The sequence below is a fragment of the Nicotiana tomentosiformis genome, chromosome 9 (genome assembly GCF_000390325.3).
Source record: "Nicotiana tomentosiformis chromosome 9, ASM39032v3, whole genome shotgun sequence".
NCBI classification, from domain to species: Eukaryota; Viridiplantae; Streptophyta; class Magnoliopsida; order Solanales; family Solanaceae; genus Nicotiana; species Nicotiana tomentosiformis.
This window is the reverse complement of record NC_090820.1, coordinates 33829694-33847425: the sequence shown is the minus strand read 5'-3', so window position 1 is coordinate 33847425 and position 17732 is coordinate 33829694. Positions and strand designations below refer to the sequence as shown.

Here is a 17732-nt window from a genome sequence, read left to right as displayed (position 1 = left end):
ACTCAAGGGAAGTACAAACAGCTCCAGCACAACATTTAACATTAAAGAACTAATCTAGCAAATACTCCACTAATCCACATTTATTTGAGCAGATTTCTCTTATTAATTGACAGTTATTTGACTCATTTTTAGAGCTAAATTGAGTGAAAATAATTTACGCTCTCCAAGTTTATTTTAAAAATCAAACCCTTTTAACTATATGAATAATAGACGGTCTACCCCTTTTATCCTAAATAATATTTATTTTGTCCTTGACATTTCAATCCTCTATATGTAATATATTTTTATATTATACGAGTATGTGATATTTTCCCCTATTGGCAGTTAGTTTACTCATTTTGTGAGCTAAATGAGACCAAATTAGTTTAACTTTTTAAAAAACTAAAAACAAATATAGTTAGATATATACTAAGATATTATAAGTCGCAAATATTAACATCTCAAAAATCTTAAGAAGCTAAAAGTGCTGACTATTATGCACATATCGATGTCATCGGCGTGGAAAGGAAAAAAACAATTATAGCCCACATTAATTGGTGAAAAATTCTATATTTAGAAGGACTAATTATTTATAATAAAAAAATATGATATATATTTATTTTACCAAATTCAAATTATACACGTAAAGCTGGAAGGAAGGGAAAAAAGTGAAGACCAAAAGACAAAGGCAGCATTAATAAATAATACATAGAGCGCAGAGAGAGAGAGAGAGCAACCGCTCCATTCCCTCATTCTTTCGCTTCAAGTCTTCACTACGAGTGTCTCAGATCACCTACTTTCTTTCTCTCTATATAAGTATATAATCAACTCCGTTACAATTGGCTTTTACCAGAAGAGGACGATTTCGTGATTTCGTCTTACGAGTTTGAATTTCTGTAAGTAATCATTTGGATTTGATTTCACTTAATTAGTCGTTTTTAGTTGTTCATTTGTTCTTTTGATTACTTCGTCAATGTAGTTTTTGCATCTGAATTTGAACTTTCACTTGACGATTTTCTACGATTGTGATTTCTCTGATTCCAAGCTTCAAATTAACTACTTACCACAACGCACGCATCCTGAATTTGAAATCAGTTGATGCACAGTCATATACATATGCGTGAGAGAGAGAGAGAGAGAGAGAGAGAGAGAGAGAGAGAGAGAGAGAGAGAGAGAGAGAGATCTAATTTCTATTTGTTGACTGTTTCTCTGTAAATAAGCACTGGCTTTGGTGTTCCTTGTTATTATGCTTTTATTTATAAAAAAAATATTTTTGTTGATTCCTTGTTTGATTGCTTGATCACTTTGTTGGAATTTTTGCATCTGATACTGGACTCATATTTACATTTTGCACTACAGCGATTTGTTTTATTCAAATTTATTTACATATGTGACGATAGAAAGTAGCTGATTATGTGTATCGCTGGTGTTAAGTAAAGCACTGGTTTAATGTACAAACTTATTTACATTTTAGACTAACGTGGTTCCTTTGATTCAAAAATTTCCTGGTGTTTTCTTGCTTAAAGCCTTAAAATACATATATGTGAAGATAAAAAGTAGGTAAATTATGCATATCGATGGTGTTAAGTAAAGCACTGGTTTTATGTACAAATTTATTTTGCACTCGGATAAGCTGGCAGTGAGACTGGTTAATTCTGATTTGGATCTATTAAGTTGAAGGCATGTACTATAAGAGGTAAATTTAGGATTTTATATTTATGGGTTCCTAAAGTGACGTCAAGTCTTCAACATAATGTACAATAATAACTGGGTTCGTAGTAAAATATTTATAGATATTTAGTGGATATTTTAATACATATATAAGGTTTGGGAAAAAGCTACTGGGTTCACGTGAACCCATAGGTTACACTGTAGATCCACCTCTGACTATAAGCACCTGTTTATGTTTTCTGTAGGCCATCCTTCCTCGTCCCTTTTTTCTCATTTTTCTCCTGTGTTGTTTTCTGTTTTGCCTTATTTAGTAGCTTATTACTTCTTCTCGTTTAAATCATGTGTATTGTACTACTATGATTGCAGGTGAAGAACAATGACGAACACACAACTAGTGGAGATTCAACCTCATGAGCTCAAGTTCACATGTAAGTACTTGAAACCTTGCATTTACTTCCTCACAAAACTAACATGGAACGAAAATTAGAATGAAAAGATGGGGTACGCTTGACATTTTCTGGCTAGTACTCTCGATGCCCTTCAATTGCATTGAGTACTAAAACTTTTAATCTAAATAAATGAAAGCATCACCATCTGCTAAACCCAAGAATACATGCTACTTAATTGAATCAATGTACCGAGTTGGCTTTGTTATGTACTACTATTCCGAGTGGTGGTGACTGCTTTTCGACTACATTAAGCTGAGGAAGCCTGTTGTGGTTGCATATTTTTCTTGCATTAATAGATGTGTGTCTCTTTCATTGCTTGTAATAGTTTTCAGTAGTACCGAAAAGGAAATTATTTAAGAGGTTGCTTAAATTTTTTTATGCCCTACTTGGGTTGAAAGATAAAAAAGGTAATTACTGGATGGTAATTATCTTATCTATCATTTATCACTATATGACTTTTAGCCAAATAAGAAATGTTCTTATAACACCTTCATGGTTCAAGAGGAAGACAGTTCAATAAAGAGTTAACCTTTTGAGACTTATTGGGATACATCAAAGATGTTTGCTTATTCTTGAGTTAGGCTTCATATGCATCTATTATATTGTTTTGGATTAAAGGATGTGCTTCTAACTCCTATCTTTGCTTTTAGTTGAGGTGAAGAAACAAAGTTCATGTGCAGTTCACCTAGCTAATATAACAGACCAATATGTAGCTTTCAAGGTATGGTAATTTTGTCGAAAAGGGATTCACATGAACTCCTTAGAAAATAAGATACATGCAAAGCTGTCCCTTATTGAGATTAAGAGAAAGGCCATCCAACTCTGTACTTTTTCTTTTACAGGTGAAGACCACATCACCTAAGAAATACTGTGTCCGGCCAAATATAGGTGTTATCAAACCAAAGTCGACATATGACTTCACAGGTATATAGAATTTCCTTTTCTAGTTTTTATTCGTTGACAACGATAAAGTCAATTATCCCTGCATTGCTAAGCATGCTTCCTTCAAGTGAGTAGTCATCTATGAGTTTGGGAGCAAAGATATTGCAGGAAAATAGATGTAGCTTCTGTTAGTGCTCCTGCTTACTGAATCATTTTAGTGATATAAACGTCAATGTGTGGAGAGCAGCAATACGTGAGAGGAAGTTTCATTCAACTAATTTTTCTCCTTTCAATGCTCATGCTTGATATTGGCAGTTTGAGGTTCTGGTGATTTGACCTATCGAGATGACTTTACAAAATATTGTCAAGTCAGATTTGACCCTGAATAGTAGTTATCTCATATTTGACCTCGAACACAAATACTCCATAGTAAAACTAGTCCAACCAAGCAAAAATTGTGTCGAACTTTGGCTCTACTGGTTGATTAAGACCCGGTCAAAACAACATTCTTCAGTTTCTAATCCTGACGTTATCTTGAGATGCAGTTACAATGCAAGCTCAGAGGACCCTTCCATCTGATATGCCATGCAAGGATAAATTTTTGATTCAGAGCACAGTTGTCCCTTTTGGAACTAATGAAGAAGAAATTACACCCAGCATGGTAAAACTTGCAATGCCTTATCTGAATCAACTATTTTATTTTCTCATTTTCATTTTGTGTTTTTTTGCCAGTTCAACAAAGACAATAGAAAATCTATTGAAGAGTGCAAATTAAGGGTTGTCCTGGTTAGTCCACCCAACTCTCCAGTTCTGCAGCCAGCTAATGGAGTTTCCAAGCAAGGTGCACCTATTGAGACTTCAATGCAACAGGAAAATTTTCCAAGTGGTGTTGAAAATCTTCCTCCAGCTCAAACTGTAAGTTGCATTATCATCACTTTTTACTCTCCTTTATGGAAGTGCCTTCCAGGATTTCGGTATTTAATTATCTGATAAAAACCATAGAGGATGTCAACTAGTGAATTACTGGTTGGTCATGCCCTGCATATTTCCGTAACTTTTGGTCAGCTAATAAACTTTGGTGACGTTAATTTTTGGTGAGATTGGTCATTGTCATCAAGAGTAAAACATATTATCCTGAGACATTTCCTTTATTGAAACTGTGATAATCCAGTAGTAAAAGTTTTCTTCCCAAACACAGGTGGGTAAGAACAACAAGGATATTAAATTTGAGGAAGAAACAGAGGAGCCAAGATTGGGAAAAATTGTGGACTTAGGTTTGAACTTTGCAAAAAATACAGAGTCCGATACTGATGAGGTTGTTGAAACAATATGTCAAGTATGTGTAAAAGACGTTTATATAATGACAATTTTTTGAACTGTGACGATCTATTAGACAATTGCTTCTCAATGCAGGTGGTTGAGAACAGCAAGGGTGCAGATTTTGTTGCAGAAGAAGAGGAGCCAAACTTGGCAAAGACTGTGGAAGACGTCAAGTTGAATTCTCCTAAGAATCGGGAGTCCAATATCAATGAGGTTGTCAAATCAAGACATCTGAACATGGAGACAACAAAATTGACACTATCCAAAGATGTTGAGGAGGAGCTAAAGTCTGTGGAAGATGCCAAGTTGAATTCTCCTAAGAATGGGAAGTCCAATACCGATGAGCTTGTCAAACCAAGACATCTGAACATGGAGACAACAAAATTATCACTATCCAAAGATGTTGAGGAGCTTAAGTCTAAGATAAATTCACTGGATTCTCAGCTAATTGAGGTTAGTCTTTTTGTACTAGATTCTGGTACTTTACAATTTGAGTAATTGGTTATGCACTAACACCTCATCCTTCAATATCTATTGAACTGGTATTGACTTGTCAGAAAGCAACTGTTAAAGTAGCCTGCAGAAATCCAACCCCCCCCCCCCCTTCCCCGGGTGCTGAATTAATAATGATCCTCTAGCAATCCTGTGGCCTAGCATTTCGTTATGAAACAAAGAGTTGGAACTTGATTAGAATTCTCTTACAGGCTGAATGCATAATTGCAAAGTTTAAAGAAGAGAAGCGAAGTACCATCAAAGACATGGAAACTTTGAAACAAGAATTGGTTAGTGACTCTCTACACCTTTCTCTCTTGCTTTGTACTCTTCCTGGTATATCTTGTGCTTTCCATCTAACAAAATATCTTCTTTAGCTAAAGTGACTTCATAATAAGCTGAAGTCCCATTGAAACAATCAGACTTTTTCTGTGCCGTTTCTTTATTATGAAGCGGAAATAGTTTCGCCTAATTCTTCTGCATACGAACGTGGGATCATATTGACCTCAAGGCTGTGTCTAACTTCTAAAATTTGAATCTATCATTTCTTACAGGCATTACTAAGGACGAAGAGTGTTGGAAGGAAAGCTCAAGTTGGTTTCCCGCCGTTATTCCTTTGCATGGTTGCGTTCATTTGTTTCACCATTGGGTATCTTCTACGTGCTTAACAAGGATTTTTTTTCTGGCTTTTTGCTATATTGTAACTGTTTAGGAACTTACTGTATCTTCAGCATATTAACATTGCCTCTTTTTTTAGCCGTCAACCTAACGAGCTAGTGAAAATGGTGGATGTATGTAGATGGAATTCATAATGAAAAAGAATCTTTCAATAAAGAATTACTAATAGTTATGTACCCTGAAAGCACCTTGCTGGAGCTGTCGAAATGTCAATTGGGTTGGTTTAATATTTCCTGCTCATTTCTTAACTTGGTATATCTTCAACCCATTAATAACTAGAAATACCTTGACATGCCCAAAAATGAATTTCTTTTTGTTTTCCACATGGTTAATCCGTCTGGTGTAGGAAAAGTTAAACTGGCAACAGTGACTGAAACTATATGAATTTGAACTTTTGATGTGTGATTCGAGTTGTGGCCTTTGGCCACTGCACAAAATCTCCTTGAGGATTTTCTTTTTTATACCCCGATTGGTCCGTCATCGATAAAAAAAGGCAGTAGCATATGAGAAATAAACACTTCTCCGAAAAGTTTTATCCATGTAATTCCAGTTTAACGATAGATAGTAAAAGTTGATAAACCCTTTCGCTAGCAGTCAACTGGAAATGATGTTGAACTGAGCACTAATTCAAAATCGTTAAGATCTCTACAGAGGAACACACACATTAAGTCCTATTTCAGCTCTCACGGTTTTTCTTTCCTCTGTCCTTCTCTGATCTTTTAAAATAGTAGAATTTAAAAAAATAAAATTAAAAAAAAATCTAACGAGAAAATTCATGTAAGTTGCCGGCCGAACATAGCACCAGACGGATATACAGTTTGCTGATTGTATTCTTAGATTGGTATATGCCAGAGATAATATAATTGTTCACTAGCTTTTCGAAGTCATTGTTGATTATTAAGCCATTGCAAGCCATCACTTCCATACCACCAAAAGTTGTGGTTTAGTAGTAAGTGCTCTTCCAGATATTTCAAATTTGAGCATCGAGTATGGCGTTGTTTACCCTCCACCATCGGACTTTTTGCTGCGAATCCAAATTTATAGAAAAATGGGTACCGAACACCGGATGACAAAGCTAAAAAAAAAATCACTTCCACAAAATACAATAAAAGTACGCTTGATCATGTTTTCGAGCTCTAGGTATGGAGTCGTCTTTGGAAGAAAGCGTTTTACCCAAAGTGGGACTTATTCGTGCGAATTCAGATCAATCACAAAGTAGGTATCAAACACCTACTGGGGAAACCAAAAAAAATTATTTCCTTAAAATACACTAAAATTACCGGGGTTGTGATAGAAAAAGATGTGGCACTTTCTAAAGGAGGAATCAGACTAGGTTCTAGAAGAGGAAGTGTAGCTGGCACGTTGAACCATGTCTGTCGATGGTGAAAGATAGCTTAAAGTGAGGGCTCCGAAAATAGTATTTCTCAACTGTCGATCGACGTGACAATCATGCCTCTTGACAGAGCTTTTTTCTTTTAACCTCCCAATAAACGAAAAAGAATTTCTGGTGACACAAAAGTTGTGCTCAGCGCTCTCTTTCCTATTCCACTGCGCTAAGTGGTCTTTTCCTTTCTTGCTGGATGACTACTATGGAAAAAGAAGGCGACTATTCCTAGTCTCTGGTCAATCCATATTGATGCTAGAAGAGTTATTCCCGCCGCCCACCCGAAAGAGACGAGGAAGACTAATCGTCGTCCTGCACAAACTTACCAAGGATTTCTCCATTCCCATGGCTCGAAATCGAGACCTTTGGTTAAAGGTCGAGCAACCTCATCCATTGCACGTCTTTAACTTGTGACTGAACACAACAAGTTATAACCTAAATAAACTTGCCCACATCCCGTGTCACATGTACATCAAACCAATAAATGCAAAACATGCAAGTATATATACACTATGATATGTATTATAACCCCCAATAGCAAATAAGAAAAACTAGAATTACTACACAGAATTTTGTTCTTCATCTGCCATGTCACTCTTTGGATTCTGCATTTATTTTTTTCATGTTCTTTGTGACGATCCGAAACCTCGAAATTAGATTTTTAAGGACAAAATGATAATTTGACTGAACCTGTAGGTTCGCGCCGTCATTTACGACTTTGTGGGGTGTCACATATCCTGCAGTCACCAGCCTGGCCCCCTTCCTCAAAAGTAGCTTGATGCCGAACCACTCCCAAGGCGAATAATGCCCTAGGGGCCGACTTGGCACCAACCGTCCGAGACTCTTCTCTGTTTACTGCTACCGATCATAAATAAGCAAGGACAAGGACTACTAGCTCAGGATAAAGAAGCTAAAGAAGAGAATCTTAAGCGCTTTACTAATAACATATATAGCTCTGACTTCTTGACCTATCATATAAACATGAACTATTGCAAGCATGTACAAACTTCGGAATTTCATCTAATCACGCCTCAATGTTTTTTCCAAATTGCAAGTAGTTCTTGCAAACGTGATCGTTTCTAGTCATTGAAAATGCTATCATGATCCTAGTCAGATGCACTTGGCTCAACTACTCTGCGAGTATTTCTTCTTCCTAAAATGCTTGTGTACTTAAGTGCTAAAATGGTATGAGGAAGAGATAGATCTCACGCACAGAATTGAGAACTTTTAAATTAAGCTAGAAAGATTTTTTTTTAAACAGTAGTGCACTGACGAAGGTCAACAGGAATTTGGTATCAGTCTCTTCTCCACAATGGGAACGTTACAACCATGTGAAATCTACATATCAAAAACAAATCTCTAACCTGTAGGAAATTTTACAAGATAATTAAGCTAACTATGCCACAAAGCCTACAGAATATAGACCTATTTGGTGTTTTGATAAATTATCAAAAAAGAAAAAATTGTAAGGGAGAAAACCTCTAGGAATTCCCCACAGAAATTGTCAGCAATGACCAAAAGCGAGAACTGAGATGAAAACATGATCACCAAAATGAATATACTTATTTGCAACCTATAAACTAGACAACCCCTTTTTAACCACATGAAAACACTCAAAAGATATTGACATAAAACAAAACCTCAAACCCAAAAAGCTTGCCACCTTCCCTCTCCAAGGCCGAAACGTACAATCTGCATCTCCATCAGTGCGATTAATGATCACTTGGTTCAGTCGGTGATCCTGGAACAAAAGGTACAAAACCTCGTCCACCGAAAACGGGACGCATGAATGCATTGTCAAATTTTCTCCAGTAACGATGCACAGTGTGAGATGGGGTTGATAGGAGCATCCGCAAACTGTTGGGACGGGGTATATGTTGGCCCAGATCAGCTTCTGAGTCTTGTGCACTGTCAAGGAGTGGCACAATGAAGGATTTTGGGGTCGTTGGTTCAGAAGAGATCATTCTGGTCAAGTGTTTTGGTGAGGGTAGCATAAATCTAATTAAAGGTTTTGTCATCAACCCAAACACCTGTAAAGGCCAAAAACAGTACGTTAAAAATCCTTCTAAATGTTTCGCTTTTCCTCGGTATTTCTTTTTTTTTTTCCACGAAATGTTTCTAGTTGAAAGAATGAGATCCTAGAGAAGTCATTGCTTGGGTTGGATGAATCATTTGAATCAGGGAAAGCAGTTATTCTCCACAAAATGTTTAACATCTGGTAAACTAAAACCATTTATGGTATAAATCACTCTATGCTGCTACAGATTGCCACACAGGCTATGGTTCCAAGCCTATATCCTAGACGCATAACCCGTCAAACCCATGAATTGTAGCAGGAAAACACGGGTTAGAAAGTATCAGACAAGTGCTAGAGGAATGTTACCACTCTGTTTGGTTCAAATTTTTGTTTGAAAGCATGTCATTTAAGTCCCAGAAAAAATTTGTGATGCAGTTTCTTATTGGGACCGTGAAGGCGCACATTTTGGTGTAAATGTTGCCACTCTGATTGGTTCAAAATTTTGTTTGAAAGCATGTCATTGAAGTCCCAGAAATATTTGTGATGCTCAGTTTCTTATTGGGACCGTGAAGGCGCACCTTTTGGTGTATGTTTCACTACTTCATGCATGTCAAATGTATACAGAAAGTTAAGATATCTTACCCCTGTGCTGAAAAGGACAACAGTGATGGTACTCGTGATCATTATTGCATTACCACGTAACTGAGTATGACCTCCTCTGGTAAACTGCAAGCATAATTAAGTAATCAGTCAGAAAATTGTCTTAATACTATATGCAACGTGAAAAGAGAACCACCAAATTTGATACCAGAGTTATATCAGATGCTAGTATTTTACCTGATTATAAGCCAGAGCCACTGAAACAGCACCTCGCATAAGTCCAGCCCACCATATTACAATCTGCAAAATCAGCAAAGGGATAAAATGAGAGGCCATATGACTTGAGGGGCTTAGCGTAACTAACAGTTATTAACACATACTTGCTTGTTAAAGCCAATCTTCTCCTCTGGAGACTTCTTGGTCAAGTTGGACAAAAATGACAAGGGGAAAACAAAGGCTGCCCTTCCAACCATAACAAGACCCAACAGTATTGAGCTAACTTGAACTGATATTCCAGGACTGCAAATAAATTGAAAAAAAAAAAAAAAAACATCAATCATGTTTAAAGCTTTCGCCACTTACATTAATCAATAGTATATGATGAACTTCAATGACATAGAAACTTCACCTGTCGCTTACAAATTTCCACTTCTCAATGTCTAAAGCATCCATACCAACATAAAGGAATATGAATATCTCAGCAATAAATGACAATGTAGCAAAAGCGTGCCTGGGAAACAGTTGAAGAGAATATGTTAGAATTCAACCATCTTATGCAAAAAGAGGAGCAATTGAATACACTCCATCAATATGGTTCTAAAGGCTGTATGACATACTTGGTGGTCACTCTTGAGCTCTCAGTCACATTATGCCAGGTGTAGTGAGACATCACGATGCCACAGAAAAACACAGTGAGGATTGCACTTAAATAGAATAACTGCAATCAATGTAGCTTCAGACTTTCAGTATACTATATAACCATATCTAAAATAAACATCTCCAAGAAAGGAAGTGATTCGATTTTCTTATAGAAAGAGAAAAAGGTTAGCAAGCCACTTAGTCAAGAAACTTACTTCAGCAAGCAGGTATGATAGATAAGCCATGAGTATCATTATAGCAACCTCACGATCAGTGGAGTGCCTGGAGTTCATCAAGAAGTCATCAAAGCCCATTATGAGAAGACAATATATTTCCCGTCTCTCATGTAAGCTTAAAATTGTGCAATATAACAGAACACAAATTTCTAAGAAGGCAACGGTAGCCAGTTCTCTTGACTAGTCTTTCCCACAAGCCCCAGTTACCAACTTCAGGACAAATATGTATATCCCAAATATTTGCCAACTGCAACTACCTAGCAAGAGCATACAAAGGAATATTTATTTGTAAAAATAAATACACACGAACCTTCCAAAGTAGAGTTTTTTAATTATATAGGCGCTCAGTAGACCAGCCTGCACCAGGGAAATAATCAAATGTCAGTCTTGTGTCAATAGTGCAACGCATGTGCACACGAAATCAAAAATAAGGACGCACAAGCATGCGCAGAGAAAGAGAGAGAGACTCACAACAACCCCTAAGATGGTGCTTGAAGCAAACAAGTACAGAAAATTTCCAACTAATTGCAGAGCTTTGCTTGTGTTGATATGAGATAAGTCAAAGTTCTGGACAGCATTGAACAGAACCACAGATGTGGCATCATTCACAACACCTTCCCCAAACACCAGACTGTACAATAAGGGTGTGTCATCCTGACTAAGCACCTACACATTTCCAAATAGAAAATGCCTGATTAGTTAGAGTGCCAGCAAGTTTGACCAGCCTAAAATGCTATGACTTAATAGTTTTTTTATTGGGTAAGTACGACTTATACTTACTTGTAAGGTGCAAACAGAATCCGTTGCAGAGAAGATTGCTCCAATTGCTGGAAAGGAAAAGAGATAGATGAGAGACAAGCAGAGAAGTTATCAATCACAATTTCGAAAATAAATAACATAGAGGAAAAGGCAAGAAGTACCAAGGTAATCTCCAATATCAAGGTCTCCAATGTTCATTTTCTTGAAAATGCCAATGGCACCTGATCATGAAAATAGACATTATTACTAATGGCTGAATCATGAGTGTAAAAAGTTCTATGAAGCTTCCTACATTGGGAAATGAAAAACAGAAGATGGAAAGGATAGAAATACACACCAAATGATATGATAATGAATGATATCAAGGTGCCAACTGCTCCAAAAAGCATGATGGTGCTGAAATTGCGGAAGAATGATTTCTTTTTCACCTGGAACCTGAGGAATAGAGTAATATGGAGAAAATTAACTCATCGCGATACTTCTGAACAATTTAAAACCTAGTCAAGTTAAACAAATATCACATGCTAGTATGCTACTGAGTAGCTTGCCATTTAAAATGTCAATGAGTTCACAAGACCACAAGAACTTCAACATCGTAATGAAAGAAGTATTAGGTTTTCGGTATGACCGAAGCCATGTTTCATGGAAAATGTTTTCCTAAAAACTGTTTTCCAATAATTATATTTTCTGGAAAGTGTTCTTTGGTGTTTAGTTGGTGGTGGAAAAAAGCTTTCGTCAAAAATATATATTCAATATTAATAGCAATATTAGCAAATTCGAGAGTTTTTTGATGAAACTTTTGAGTACTAAACATCAGTAACAATGTCTAAGTGTTACTTTAAGCAAGTAATATGAAATTAAAAATTGAGATGGTTCTATGAAAAATGATTTCCGCCTATCATTTCTGGCAACCAAACACAAGAAAATAACTTCCTCATGGAAAGCATTTTCCTCGAAAATGATTTCCGTCATACTAGACAAAAGCTTAAAATCAGTTGATTAGAGCTCAGAAATTTGCTAGGTAAAATTTCCTGAACTGATAGAAAACCTGACAAGCTCTGAGAACCAACCCTAATATAGGAAAGAAAACCTTCAATTAAGAAGTTAGTAAGCTCCACATGAGAACCTATGAATGGCTTAAGAAGTTTATCAAACATCTGGAACCCAAGAAAGTTAGCATTTTAGCAACTAGTTATTGATTCAACCAGCTATTTCTTTTTATCAGAAACAAACAGCTGACATTATCCCAGAAACAGAAGAATTTCTATTTCATTTATCTGATAGAGATGGAAAAGCAACCCAATAAGACATAACTGAAAATGTACATCAAGCAATGCTAAAAGGTACAGCATTTTGGACCCTAAGCTTTTAATGAAAATGCATTAGTTACATCCAAGCAGTCTTTAAGTAGTTATTGTCGTTCATTGTAATCGCTGTAGAAACATTATAATAGACTGCACAAGTAACATCTTGTTCTCAGGAAAGGTCAAATACTTTTAAATGCAAAACCTACCCAGCATTAAAAATGATCGGTGGAAGAAGGTAAATGAAGAAAAGATCTTCGCTGAACACTAAAATACGAGAGTTCTTTCCGCCACTTATTAGTAGAATAACAACTCCAGTGCAAAGACCCTGTCATCCAAAGGTGAAGCCACAAACACATATACTAAGATCAGTTTATTTTCAATCACAGAAAAGCTTTCCAGCACAAAAGAAGTTGATATTAACAAAAAATGAACTCACAATCAAGAGGGCAGTTATGGACTCATTCATCCATCTATTTTCCTCCAACAAATGACCGACCACGATACACGCGCAGATAAGTGCAACAAATAAGTTTATTGACACCACCGATTGATGATCAGAAGTTGATAACCTGTTCATAATATTTCCCAGCAACATCCCAACGTCGAAAGCCATTTTCGAAGGAATTCAATTCACCAGAATACTTGTGAAATTTTTCACAATCTATAAGTTTTCCTCTTTTTAATCAACTGAACTTCCAAGCTACAATCTTTGACAGCCTTACACCAAAATAGACCACTCCCTGCTACAAACCAATAACGCAATTATTCTCATATCACAAAATTAACAAATTCTCAACAATTACAAAAATTAAAAATACTTCAAATACGCATATAATATAGAAGCGTAGAAATCCAGCTAAGACATTTACGTGCTTACATAGGCGCGTGGGGATAGAAAAAATAGAAAAGTAAGAAAGTCACAAGCCAAGATCAACACTAGCCACATGAATTAAACTCTACAAACTCCTACATATATTCTTTCTTTTTTTCATTTTGAAAGACCATTTGTATATAAGCAAAGGCACATATCATAAACTAAAAACAACAAATAGAAAAACAAAAAATCAAAAAATCAAATAAAAAATGAATGAAGATATCAAAACTTTACCGATCAAAATTGCAGTCAAAACGGCGTCGAATTGAGCTTAGAGAAGCACTGAAAATTCAAATTCAATCAGATCTCAGATTATATTTTAGCAAAAACTCAAACTGCTGCAAATTCTTCAGCAACAGCGTTTTTGCTAAAAAAACACAATATTTTCTCCCACTTTTGGTTCGCTAAAACTCGAATTACGGAAAAGGAAATGAAGCGCACAGATAAAAGGAAATCACAGCTCCAAAACTTTTAAAAACCAAAGGCGCAATTCAGCACCAAATTCTAGCGCTCAAATAATTAAACAATTGAACGCCTGTGAAAATGAAGCACAAAATTAAAGCCAAAATTACAACCAATTCGAAAACTGATAGAGGAAAGTTCGAGAAAGAAATTTGATAAAGGGATCAGAAAGGAGAGGATTGATTCAAGCGAAAAAAGGACAGATGAAATGAAATTAGAAGGCGAATTTATAGTTTGGGTGTAATCACAGAGAGACTGGTCTTTAAAAACACGTTAGATTCATTATCACCGTTGATTGATTTAATTGTGATGACCTGGCTTGATTTGTGTCTATTTTGTCAGTTAATCTGAGCTTGATTTTTCCAAGTAAACCAACCGAAAACAAAAAACAAGTAGGCAATTACCTAACGAAGAGATCAATATTAAAACATATGATAGTATTATTTTATATTTGAAAATAATAATTTTAAATTTTTTATTTTACTCATAATAATTTATAACCACAAAAATCTCATAATTAAATTTACAAAAATAAATTTGTATTATATTGAAAATTATGTTTTTCTTCTCTAACTTTTATTTATATAAAATATCTTTCAATTCAACATACGTAGTATTACTACATTTTGTCGTTCGGTCAGTGGCGGAGCTACATGCACCCAAGGAGATTTCTTCGTCAGAAAATTATACTATTTAGCTCGATAATTTTAAAAAATATATATATATATATTATATAATGACACCCCTTAATTTTTTACTGAGTTTACTTCTTCATATTTTGACTCCCCTTAATGAAAATTCAGGCTCCGCCACTGCGTTCGGAACAATTAAAAACAAGTTACGTATACTATCTGTACAGGTCAGTCTGATTGATTTTCCTCTTTTTTGTGCTCTATATTCATCATAAATTTAAATTCAATGTTTTTTAAATCCTGGTGCATAATTGTAATTTTTTAAAATCATTTTTCTCTTAATTTTGGGAGAAAAGGTTAAAAAGGAAAAGAACATAAAAGAGTCGTGCAAGGACAGTTCAGTAACTAATATATATGCGTACTATTTTTTTCTTCAGAAAGTTGTACTTTAATTAATTAACTATAGTATATATAAAAAGAAAGCCAAAACGAAGTTAAAATAAAAGGAAACGGCTATTATTTAAATGGAGAAGAGGAAGAGGGAGAACGGGACCCACTATTGCGATGATTGTGTCCTTTCGAATCTTAGGCTGTATGTATTACTGGAAGTTTTATTAACACCTTCCCTTTAATTAATGCACCTTTTCGCTTTTAGCCACGACTGATGCCGTTTATACTTCTTTTTTTCACGTTTACTTTACCACAAGTGAAAAAGATTAATCTTAGATGATTTGGAAATTTAAATATATTTCTAGACAGTTATTTAAATTCAATTAATATTAATTAAAAAATTTACTACATTACTGACTTGATTGTTTAGATGGTCACTTAATTTGGGAGAACTGGCCATCAAAGTAAGAATTACTTTAATCTACCTAAATAACTCCATTATAAATGTCATTTGTATCGGATTTTGTATTTTCAGTGAGATTTAATAACCTGACAAATTTAATTTAAAAATAATAGTTAAATACTAATTACGAATATAGATCAATTTAGAACCCAACCCAATCCTAAATCGACACAATACATGACCCGACCCATCCCCTTTTTAAACTTGTCACGTTATTAAATTGCACTAAAAAGATACAAAATTCGATAAAGATAGCCATTGAAACTAATTAGGTAAGATAAAGTGAATTCAATTTGAGTGACAATCTAAGCAATTAACTCTACATTTACTATGCTTATACTTTATAATAAAATGTTTGGCTTGTCGGAGAATAATTTTGTTATGACAAAAGTTATTATGTAGAAAAAATCATATTATTTACTCCATCATTAAAGTGTAAGTTAAGGGTTTTCAAGAGTATAATACTTTTATGTTTGATATTTTTCACATTAAAATCTACAAATTGATATCTACTGAACTTTTGAAGGTTATTTAGTTGTTGTTTAATCATATATGAATCAATAATTATTTGTTGATCTTCGATTCAAATAAATATTTTTAAATCTTGATGAAACTATATATCTTATCTAAATCACGGCATAACATGTGGTTTTCATAAAATGATCCCATGTTCATTGATATATTGAAATATGTAACCATATTCAATAATTGCATGTAATTGTTCAAATTAGGTAGCTTGATTTTGAATTTGTTAGTCAAATTATGAATTATCACATATGAACAATCACATGTTGGTTAATGGCTATCCAAAAAAAAAAATCCTTACGCTTGTGATAATAAGAAGACAAGTTAGAATTGATTTTTAGAAAAATGATGTGACTAAAAGAAGCAAACAAATTAAATGTGATTTTAACGCATCTACATTATTAGTTAGGAATAAGCTCTTTTCTTTTTTCTCAATAATTGAATTGAACTTTCAAATATATAAGCACAACTTCTTCTCTCATTTCACATGATAATCAGATCTACACAAGGTTGGATAATAGCAGGGCCACTACATGCCCTCTTGTCCATGTCTTTTTTTGTATTTTTCTTATTTCCATATTAAAAGTTTTTTCTATGGTTTTAAATTGTTTGGAAATTAACTGCAAAAGTACAAAATAGTAAAATTGCCAGTTGTCCCGACAACACTAGATGTTTGACAGGTCTTAAGACACCTTCTAATTTTTGTTTGGTAGTAGGACAGCAATTTTCTGTGTCAGAAGAATAATATAAACTCCAAACTGCTCAGAGTAAAATTAATAAGATCAGTTATATTGCTTTTTGGATTACGTTGTAAAAAGCTAGTACTACTTTATAAGTAGGGTTAGAATATTCTATCCCTTTTGGTTGGTTACTTACAGTCGAATAAAGGATCATTTCTACTTGAACTATTATTCACCAGCAGAATTAGCAAAGATCCGTAGTTAACTAAAGCTTTATAGTCTAATAATAATAGCGAAAGTCTTCTACGTAATATGTGAGAGGTCAATTTTTATAGTTTCAGTTCTCATCTCTTTCCCCTGATCTTAAAATTAAATAAAAATAGATTATTATATTCAGTTTGCTGGAAAAGAAGCATGTGTATGTAATTAAAAAAGTTTTGGAAAGAGTGAATCACAATCAGAGGCGACTCGGGATTTTAATGCGATGGAGGCATCAATATTCACTATTATGCTTAATCGGTGTCCCCTAAATGCTTTTAGTTTTCAGGCTATCAAATTATTTATTATTCATATTCAAGGTATATACACATACATATACAAGCCTTTTGTCGACGTTTACGAGATTCGATAACTCTTTAACGTTATACATAGGTTCGCCTTTGATCACAATAGTTGAAAGATAACCAAAATACTATCATACACGAAAGGCACGATGAACATGTTAAAAGAAAAAACAAACAAGTCTCGTATGAAGTAGATGTTGGTTGTGAAGATATATGACACATAATTTTCTTCTACTTTAGATCATGTTGATTGTGTACATATTCCTAATATGTTTAATATTGTTGCTCATAACTCAGCTAAATTTGTATTTCTTTGGCTCATAAAGTGTTTTGGGTGTCAATGTTTACAGCTTGTTTGGATGGTTGTTAAGTATCGTTTCATAATGTATCGTATCGTATTATATTGTATTATACTGTATCGTTTTGATTTTTATTATGTTTGGATAGAATGTATTATTTACCGCCATTTCATGGTGTGATGTACTAACAATATTATGAAGAATAAATTTAT

General features: G+C 34.6%; 2 protein-coding genes across 6 annotated transcripts; one reads left to right on the top strand and one right to left on the bottom strand.

The window, feature by feature from the left end:
• Positions 1-669: 669 nt before the first annotated feature.
• Positions 670-5647, top strand: LOC104115898 (vesicle-associated protein 2-2). Of its 4 annotated transcripts, none has more exons than XM_009626620.4 (10): positions 670-875; positions 2017-2078; positions 2750-2820; positions 2942-3023; positions 3527-3642; positions 3714-3896; positions 4180-4317; positions 4395-4754; positions 5006-5083; positions 5348-5647. In XM_009626620.4, exons 2-10 carry the CDS (start codon positions 2027-2029, stop codon positions 5459-5461), a joined length of 1194 nt encoding a protein of 397 aa, XP_009624915.1. In that variant the 5' UTR covers positions 670-875; positions 2017-2026; the 3' UTR covers positions 5462-5647. The 4 variants fall into 4 exon arrangements, with proteins under 4 accessions (XP_009624915.1, XP_009624922.1, XP_009624928.1 ...); XM_009626627.4 differs by having other exon boundaries at positions 688-875; positions 4180-4296; XM_009626633.4 differs by lacking the exon at positions 4180-4317 and having other exon boundaries at positions 688-875.
• Positions 5648-8133: 2486 nt separating this feature from the next.
• LOC104115916 (sodium/hydrogen exchanger 1-like) lies at positions 8134-14192 on the bottom strand. Of its 2 annotated transcripts, none has more exons than XM_009626650.4 (15): positions 13741-14192; positions 13069-13375; positions 12839-12957; positions 11663-11760; positions 11487-11546; positions 11347-11393; positions 11038-11232; positions 10877-10923; positions 10546-10612; positions 10309-10409; positions 10101-10202; positions 9853-9991; positions 9710-9772; positions 9515-9598; positions 8134-8885 (listed from the first exon to the last, which is right to left on the bottom strand). In XM_009626650.4, the coding sequence occupies exons 2-15, from the start codon at positions 13243-13245 to the stop codon at positions 8568-8570; spliced, it is 1617 nt and encodes a 538-aa protein (XP_009624945.1). In that variant the 5' UTR covers positions 13246-13375; positions 13741-14192; the 3' UTR covers positions 8134-8567. The 2 variants fall into 2 exon arrangements, with proteins under 2 accessions (XP_009624945.1, XP_009624940.1); XM_009626645.4 differs by having other exon boundaries at positions 13069-13372; positions 13741-14191.
• Positions 14193-17732: the final 3540 nt, after the last annotated feature.